This window comes from Pteropus alecto, unplaced genomic scaffold (genome assembly GCF_000325575.1).
Source record: "Pteropus alecto unplaced genomic scaffold, ASM32557v1 scaffold35, whole genome shotgun sequence".
NCBI classification, from domain to species: Eukaryota; Metazoa; Chordata; class Mammalia; order Chiroptera; family Pteropodidae; genus Pteropus; species Pteropus alecto.
This window is the reverse complement of record NW_006437828.1, coordinates 1,452,232-1,461,924: the sequence shown is the minus strand read 5'-3', so window position 1 is coordinate 1,461,924 and position 9,693 is coordinate 1,452,232. Positions and strand designations below refer to the sequence as shown.

The 9,693-nt window shown below is 35.8% G+C and overlaps 1 protein-coding gene across 1 annotated transcript in view; it reads right to left on the bottom strand.

Moving 5' to 3' along the window:
• DIAPH3 (diaphanous related formin 3) overlaps nucleotides 1–9,693 on the bottom strand; it is a 435,206-nt gene that overhangs the window by 262,047 nt on the left and 163,466 nt on the right. Inside the window, exons 14-15 of the mRNA XM_006914939.3 lie at nucleotides 3,400–3,504; nucleotides 1–128 (exon numbers count right to left, since the gene is read on the bottom strand). The exon at nucleotides 1–128 is cut by the window's left edge and continues 187 nt beyond it. Coding sequence (XP_006915001.1) covers nucleotides 1–128; nucleotides 3,400–3,504 — 233 coding nt within the window. The remainder of the gene's footprint in view (nucleotides 129–3,399; nucleotides 3,505–9,693) is intronic.

The window sequence follows — 9,693 nt, the reverse complement described above, 5'->3', positions numbered from 1 at the left end:
GGGGGAGGGGGAGGGGGCGGCAGGCTTCCAGTAGAGGGTGCTGGAGCCGGAGGAGGAAGCGCTGGGGGGCAGCTTCCATTTTCTTGTGACAGGGATAAAGAGGTAACGTCCGCTGGCAAGGCACCAAACTAGAGAGAAAAATAAAATAAAATAATAAAAAATAAGGAACATGAATGAGAACACTCTACAGAACCCTTAAAAGTACACTTTCCTCAAAAATAAGGTATTATTTTAAACCAAAGATAATTGACTATCCGTAATTTCATGTGCTTTAACCTAAAAATAAAATTCCAGTGAAGTTTATTCCCAGCTTAAGAATATAATTATAAATTTTGTTTTCACGGAAACGTAATTGACAGAAATATCACTTCCCATCTTGAGGTAGTTACGGCCATCCTGATGGAGATGTGTGTCCATGGGGGAAATGGGTATATGGGTCTAGAAGATTTGAAAATCAGCAGTTTCTAGGTGACAGCTGAAGCCAGGGGAGTAGAGACGTTCATCCAGAGTATGTAGCATGAGGAAAGGTCTACGCACAGAATTCTATGGAACACTCCGTGTTTAAAGGAGAAGTAAAAACTGAATGAGATCCAGAAAAAGCAACTTAAATAGTATTGCCACACCATGCCTTTGACCTTGAGTAAAAAAAAGAAATCTAAAATTCTTAGAAGGACCTACAAAGGCATGTCATGATCTGGTCCCTGTGAACTGGTCTTTCAAGCGACTGCCATAGACAATTCCGTGTACATGCCAACCTCACATGGATTCCAGGGCCTGGCACATGCTATTCCCTCTGCTTGCAACATCCTCTTCACCTGGCCACCTCCTACCGGTCCCTTCAGTCTGAGCCAGCATACCCCCTTCCTCAGGAAAGCCTGGTCTGACTACTCGTTTCACACTGACGGCATCCTGTACTTATCCAAAGTGTTTTATATTTATTTAAGGAATCATTAGCATTTATCTCACTAATAGATTATAACTCCACGAGGTAAGTGACTATGTCTGTATAACTACTCTCTGTCCAGTACCTGATATTGTGACTGGCAGATGAAAGCCACTGAAGAAATATGTGTAGGATAAATGAACTAAAGACAAGAGGAAAAGGCAAGCAGAGGGTCATGAATCATAAGAGAAGCGATTCCCCCACCTCCAAAAAAGGTTGTTCTATAGCAGCAAATGTCACAGAGAAGCAAGATAAAATCAGGAGTGAAAAAGAGCCATTTGCGTCCACTGGTCACTTTTGTTTTTATGTTTCCACAGCATGGCAAGAATTTAACAGATGCATTTTGATTATCATAAAGAAGATCTGGGTTGACAAATAATCTTCTGTGATATGATTAGTCTCCTGAAATTACTAACTTCAATCCTGAACCCTATATATATATATATATAGATAGATAGATAGATAGATAGACATGCATACATATAAACTACTTTGCAGATGGTGGGCACTTAATAAATATTAATAAATCATTTTAAAAGTTTTATGGCACAATTATGAAAAATAGATCATGTATAAAAGCCTGAAATTGACATCTGAGATCCACAAAGAAAAAGTATCATAAAAGAAGTTGAAACCGCAATCAAAGAATGTGCTGTATTAAAAACATTAACTATACAGAAGACTTAGCATTAGGCTGGGTTGCTGTGATGATGGCTAGCACTGTCCTTTAAATGTTAAAAAAAGTATGTACATTATACTCACACTTAATATACATTTTATAGTTAACCATTAACGTCTTAAAAAGTATATGGTGGATTTCTGCTCGAGACTAGTTCATTTGATAGAGTATGGTTGACCTGAATATACTGTTCAAAAGGCCAGACACTGACTGCCTTGCTCACCATTATATCCCCAGCATCTAACAACCCTTGGTTGTTAAGCGACTGGATGAAATCACAGATAACAGAACATATTTTATTCATAACCTACATAATCAGCATAGTTTTGATCAAAGAAAAGTTATCTTAAGACAAATGAACAGAGTTCATGAGAAACATATACTAATCTACAGAAAGAATTAGCAGCTGTTCTTCAAATCTGAACATGGTGGCCAATATTAAGGCTCTAATTCCAGGCTTTTGGCTGATGGCCATTAACACAGGTCATCACTGTCCATAATTTAAAACATAGGTAGTTCTTTGATTTAATCTGTTTCAAAACGTAAATTTATTCCCATTTTATATAAGAGTACATGCAGCAACAACATATTCAAAGACGGTAGATATGTTTTTTATAAACTGGAATTGTCTAAAGTAGATTTACAAGTAATCCTTCAACTGGGAGAAATTAAAAAGAAAAAGAAAGTCTTTAAATGCATATTTCCAGATCAGGAAAAACTTGTCATAAATATTTCAGCCACTGTCTAAAACGCAATCTGAAATATAAAACACAGTAAATGTTTCTTTTAACATGAGAGATAAGGAGTGACCTGGGAAAAATTTTAAAAAGTTCAAAACATTTTTGTACTTTCTTTTGGTACACTAAAGAAAGAAGATTGGTGAAAATAATTTACTTGTTTTTTTTTTTAATTTTTTCCCTTAAAACTGAATAGTAACAGATAACTATGTTTTTGACTCTCTTTAGATACTGTCTGTAACAAAACTACCCACTATTTAAAGAAAAACAAAATTGCCAATAATTTAGGAAATAGTACACCAATATACGAAATAGTATACCTGAGACTTTCAACGTAACCATAAATTAAGATAAAAGGAAAATGGCAACACTATACTTATTGCTCATCATCCTATATGTAAATCTACATGAAGAAATTTAGCTATGAATATTCTACCTCCCTACCTTCATCTATATAAATATGCAGATGATATATTTCTTGCTATCTAAATGTTTTATGTGTAGAGGGTGTATGTGAGTTATCTGCTTCATAATCCAGATTTGTTCTCTTTTTTGTCATGTTTTAAATCTGTTTACTTTTGGAAATTGAAAAATTATCAGAAAATGTTCTCATTCAGCTAGAAGTTATCTTTCACTGCAAGGTACCCATAGGCTGAAGGTTTTGAAAAGTAAATAGCTTGAGCAATAATTTCCTGTAGTAGGATAAAGATCAGTGATGAATGACAAATCTAAGTTAAAAAGACTTTCTCACCCTTTATGCTTAATTACTTAGGAAATGTGACATTACGAACAAAACCCAAATGAATCATAAGGATGGTTAGTAAAATTTAGACATTCTTAAAAATGCAAATAGAAGAAAGTGACAAAATTCATTCAAAAAAATAAACACAGCAGAACAGAAATACATATAAACAATATTATGAAAACATACAAGGGAAATTAAAGAGTAAACATTTTGATGCTATGAAGATATGACATGACTTTTGCTCCCCTGATAAGCTTTAAATACTCAAATTCACTCTGGGTAGATGGTAATTTACCTGAGATTTAAACGCCTGTAACTCTGCTTGAAGCTCATTAATCTTTGCCTCTTTTTTCTGCAGTTGAGCCTGAGTTTCTTGGTGGTCAGTAAACTCTTTTTCAAACTGAAAAAGAGAGGAAAAAAAAGAGAGAGAGAGATGGAAATGAAAAGCACTGTTCTTCATAGAGAAATATGACTCTAAAAATCTGTCAGAACAAACTTTTATGAGAAGAGTGGTAGATTTTTGACAAGTCACCCACAGCCTTTCTCTAGGTCCCATCAAAATCATTTGCAAGGCAGCAGACAAAGCCAGATATGGAGTCTGTGACCTTTGCTCAGCAGAGGAAACGGGCCCGTAGTTATCTGCAACCCTGGCATTTTCTTAGAAGTCTCTAAATATCATTGTGACTTTGTGTAAAATAATAGATAGAAAAGCATTGTACTGGGTTCCTCAATCCCTATCTGAAAAAAACATTACTTGAAACTTACCTGAACTTTATCAATATGACTTCAAAAAAATCCATTTTAATATTTTTTGTTAGTAACTCCATTACATAAATGCATCAATTATTTGCATATTTCTTACAACAAAATCATGAGATGTAAGGCCCTGATGTAGATTCTAATCTTCAACAATTTAAGAAAATAAACTTTGTCTTATTTACCATGAATCTGTTAATCTTTAAGAGATTAATGATAAATTAATCTTTCAAAGTCTCTAGTGCAATACCTTGTGGGAGGAAGGCAAACAGTAAAATCTGTTGAATTCAATGAGTTCTCTAATTTACATAGTCACTCATCATAAGTTTCCATCTTGCATTCAAATAGCTTCGCCTTAGCATTGTGCCTGAAAACCTCTCCATAACAGAGGTGAATTTATTGTCTCATAATCAAGAGCAAGTATCTGACTCTTTTTTCAAAGTGGGGGAAAAAATTCAATCGGTTAAAAAAAAAAATGCAAGTACTCCACAAATGTAGCCTGAGACTTTAAAATACAGTCAAACCTCAATTAGGAAAACAACAATATAGAAAGGGAGAGTTTACAAAGGGCTCTGTGACTCTCATGCTGTCCTCAACACAAACAGCTAGTTACTAGTCTCCTCACCATACAACTAGTAAGTAAAGGACATGAGATTAAAAGTTAAAAGCCAGATTTTCTGTCTTCGAAGTCTGAGTTACTTAGATGAAACCACACTACTTTCCCACGATTAATGTTTAGATAATGCTTTACACTTTTTCAAAGTAGACTTTGAGAGCAGTTTCAGGCTCACAGCAAACCTAGGCAAAAGGTTCAGAGATTTCCCATATCCCCTCACTCCGCCTCCCCCATGCTTTATAGTGTTTAAAGCACACACGTGGCATATTTGCATTTTATCACCGAAAAACGCTGTGAAATAAGAAATGTTATTACAATTCCCATTACAGATTAGAAAAGTCTCAGTCATAATCCTCTCTTGTGTTCTTTATAAAGATAATAGAAACTACCAAAAAAAAAAAAACCATCCAAATGTCCTCCACCTCTCCCAAACCACACCAACATTACCTGCCACTCCTCCTCCTACAGCTCCTCCAAACCCCTGCTACCATCAAATAATTAAAAAGATACTAATCTTAAACCTTAATCTAAACCTAATCAAATAATCTGTAAACCAAAGTGTTCTTAAGTCTCGAAAGGCCCTCGGATCACCCAGGACTTCCCCGCCAACTGGCTAAGCAAATGTCTTCACACCTCTGTGGCACAGTGAACCTCTCTGTCCTTCTGTCCTTCAACTTACCCCATGTCACGGAACTGTAATCTCATTTTCGGTTCAAAGCCAACTTCTTTAAAGACTGTTCTTAGTCCGAACTCACATTTCTGACCGTTGAACTCCAGTCACTTCATTGTCCACTATGACTTAATCATCATTCTTTCACTCTAAATTCTACGGCTTACCAAATTCCACATCCCCCGGACTCCTCCCAGCCTCATCTTAATTGACTGCTTGATAGCTGTGCTATTCAGCAGGGTAGCTGCCAGCTACAGGTGGCTATCTCAATGTAAATCGAAGTTAACTAAAATCAGATGAAGTTAAAATTTCAGGTCCTCTGTCACACTAGCCATTTTATAATGGCACAATAGGCATACTTGGTTGGTGGCTACCATGTTGAACAATATATATTATAAAACATTATCACACCACATCGAACAGGCCTGCTCTAGAGCATAAATACTTACAAACGTGCCTCCATATTCAGTCTTCCTTCCCCTATATGTTCCATTACAAAACTCTCTGGTTCTCCCGCTAACTCCTTGGCTACTCCCACCAATTCTGTATGGGCTCCTATTCCTCAGTCTGATGCTTTGATGTTGCCATCGTATTGGACCCTTTCTTCACCCCTTTGCTGAACTCATTTCGCATTTCTCATAAGATGGTATATTCTACATCCACATTTTTCAATCACCACTTCGTAATCCCTGTCACCAGCTCGGCTTCTCATCTGAATTCTAGACAGCACATCAGTCCATAAATGTATCTTCGACTGCTTAATGAACATTTTTCAAGACCAAAAAAAAAAAGAAAAAAACCCCAGTATTTTCAAAACTAACATTATCTTCTCCCTACAAACTTCATGTTTTGAATATTGCTACTCTTTCTTTAAAAAAAGCTCATATACGACTCCTTTGCTCTTAAACCTTCAGTGGCTTCATTATAAAGGCCACTCTCACTAACTTAATATCTAAGAACCTCTAATAGATAGTCTGGCCCCAAACTACCTATTCCTCATTATACAATAAATATCTAATAGCGTGCTTATGATGGGTCCCTGGGAGTGGCAGGTGCTAGAGACAGAGTTGGACAGAAGGTGCTCATTGCTTTTAGTAAGTATAGTGTCTGGTAGCGAAGTAAAAGCAAACAAACAACCCAAAATCTATAAAAATTACCATCAATAAAGAGAAAAAGAGATTGTGAATGATTCCTGAAGAAACTCGGGTTTGAAGAATTTGAATAGTAGCCGAGAAGTACAGCTACCGTTTCAAATTGAGGGACTAGCACCAGATGACCAGCAATCCCTTACAAAGGGCACAGAAGGAAGTATGAGAACAAAGTGGAGGTGATGAAGCTAGTGATGTGCACAGGAATGACACTGTTGAAAGGAGTTTTGCGATAAGCCAAAACGTTTTACCTATTTCCTAAAAACCACGGAGAGCTATTAGAGCATTTACAGTAACAAAATAACAGGGACAAATTTGCATTTTGGAAAACCCGACTCGCAGCGAGTGTGGAAAATGGACTGAAAGGAAAATATTAGAGGAATGGACATGAGTTTAGAGGCTACAGCGCTTCTCCGAGCAAGAACCGAAGCTGTGCCTGAATGAAGGTAGAAGACAGAATGGAAAGGAAATGAAGCAAAATTTTTTTTTTTTTACAGAATCCAAAATAGTGTCTGACTGAAGGAAATGAATGAAGGGAGTGTAGGTAAGATGACCACGGTGTTCTGCTGCTTTGCAAGCTAGAAACAAAGTATGACACTTTGAGGAGGGAAATGAGGGTATAAAATGCAGGGTGAAAAGGCATTTTAGGGGCCAGAAAGGTGAATCTAGTTTGGGAAATGTTAAGCTAGAGATACCTTCAAGAAATTCAAATTTTCTGCATGCCTCCTCCTTGGTGTCTCACCTCGTTGCCTCATACTGATCCATCAGGGCTTACGTTAGCTGTCACTTCCTTGGGTCAGCCTTTCCTGGCCACCCAAGACCAGATGAAGAATCTTTCCTAGAGGCTGATGTACCACGTAGGGTTAACCCACCATGGCAATTACCACACCGAAATACAAAAATTATCAAAATGTTGTATGACACACATCAACAATACTCACCAACCTTAAAGTTCATTAATAGTGAGAACTTTATTTCATTCGTTATCTTTCCAAAGCTTTTCATTTATAATTAAACTCAATAAATCTTTGTTGAATGAACTGATCAGCCAATTTCTATCCGATCTTCCTTTATATGTTAAATAACTATGCCAATATCATATATTAAACTCCCCCAATCTCCCATCATCAAAAATCTTTGAGGAGGTAGAGGGGGTAAAAGGGATCAAATATGTGGTCACTGAAAGAAATCTAACAGTGGGAGATGAACACACAATGCAATATATATATATGCCTTACTGTTAAATTGTACACCTGAAACTTACTGGATTTCGTTAACCAATGTCACTATTAAAAAAATAATTTTAAAAAAAAAACCTTTGAGAGGTCATTTCCTCTATTCTCCTTTTGATGACTGCTCAATGTTTACTGCTGCTTAGCAAGAAATAAAAAATTAAATTCTTATGAGAGTAAGAATAAAAAGTCTTTTTCACAATATCAACACGCACACTATTCTATTTCATAGATCTTAGAACAAGATCTGGGATAAAGGATCATGTAGGAAACACAGATCAAACTATCAAAACAACTAGTCATAATTAGTACACACTACGATAATTTATTAAATTAACTCGGTCATATTGAAACTATCTCTATGGCTTACAAAACAGAAAAATTTCTAGATCCTCCCCAATAAAAAGATCAGACAAAACAAACTTTTCTTTAGCGTTTTTAAAATATCTATAGTCAAATCACAGCCTTGGAGATAAAATGAATCTCCATTATAGATGTATTTTATCATATAAGATGTATGATAGCCTTCTTCTACAAAAAGAGTTACTGGAGCAATATTACTCTTACAAAATTACACACAAAAATGTCAACACAGTTAAGGCTGAGGCTCTGCTTAATTTCATTCCCTAGGGTAAATGTATTAGTGCATCTGTACATGAAGGTTGATAATTCAATATTTTCTATGTACTCTCTGACATTTCTAGTCTTCATTTTTCAAATTTATGCACCAAAATAAAGAACGTGTCTAACAACTATGATAGTTTCTTGCCTAAAGCAAAGTATTTACATGTGTCCTTATAAAGCTATCAGAAAGAAATTCTTGCTGATATATACAAAACGGTATGGCAGTAGAAATCTTTTATGGAGCAAGCAATATTTTCTGAATATACCCAAGACATATAACTTCTGACTAAAAGGAGATGACTAACCTTGAACAAGGTCTTTCTTCTATTTATATTTAAAGTTTACAATTTCAAAACAATGTATTAAGAAAGTTATCTGTTTAACATCGCTCATATAAACTATATACCTAAAAATGATTATAAAAGCACATTTGTACTGTCTGGGAAAGATCCAAATCAAGCACTTAAAAGTTTCCCAAAACCTTCCCAAGAAGTGTAAAAGTCTTTACTGAGCTTGAAATATGGTCAGCAGGGTGAGAGGTCACCCTACAACAGACATCTACGGGCTGTAAGGCTTAGGACACTTAATTTAAATGACCCATTGTTTTCCCACTAAACTCAGTATCTGGGACAATGACAATATATTCACAGGTATAATCCTCGCCTTCAGGCAAAAGCCTCTGATGTAATACCTGTGTTTGGTGAGCTTTAGAACTTCTCAGACAAAGTTTTTCCTAAGTGACTGAGGAAGTACCTACCATTGACAGTTACTTTTTATCTTAAAAGTTTACAAAAATACACAGTTCTCTCAAATTCATTTAGGGCCAGCTATGATAAAAATGTTAACACTTTTGTATGGTGGCTAACACATAGTAAATGCTCATTTAGTATACATTCACTGAGGTGGTGGCAGTAGTAATTATTTTTATTTCTCCAAAGTAAGAAGCCAAGCCCCATGTATTCAAATCAGAGTGACCCCCTAAAATGTGAAGAAACTAACACCAGGAACCCCTCCTTCCCCTCCCCACCCCTTCCAAAAAAAAAAAAAACAGGAAAAAAGTCTAATAGGCTGATACTAAGCAGAGATAAAACCACAAAACACCACCTTAGAAAAAAGCGAGGAAAGGATGGATGGTCAGCAACACCACTAGACTGAAATAAAGGAAAATGGTGAAATCTGATTCCTTGGACGATGGAAAATGACAATTTTATATGGTTCGACCTGATCTAAAATGAAGCAACTTTAATCAAAACAACAAGTTAGACTTTCTCTAAACATTTTTTAGATAGAATTTCATCTTTAAGCGCCTAAATTATATGATTTCTTGAGAAATACAACAATCTTAACATTTTGTCTCTTGTATATATCTTACACATTTCATTTGATCATTCATTCACTCATTCAGAAAATATTTTTTTTATTTCTTGGGCCAGGAATCATCCTAGGTGCAGGAACAGTGAGTGAGTAAAGCAAACAAAACTCCCTTCAAGTTTACTCTAGAGAGAGAAATAGATAATACATTCAGTATATACACACGTAAATA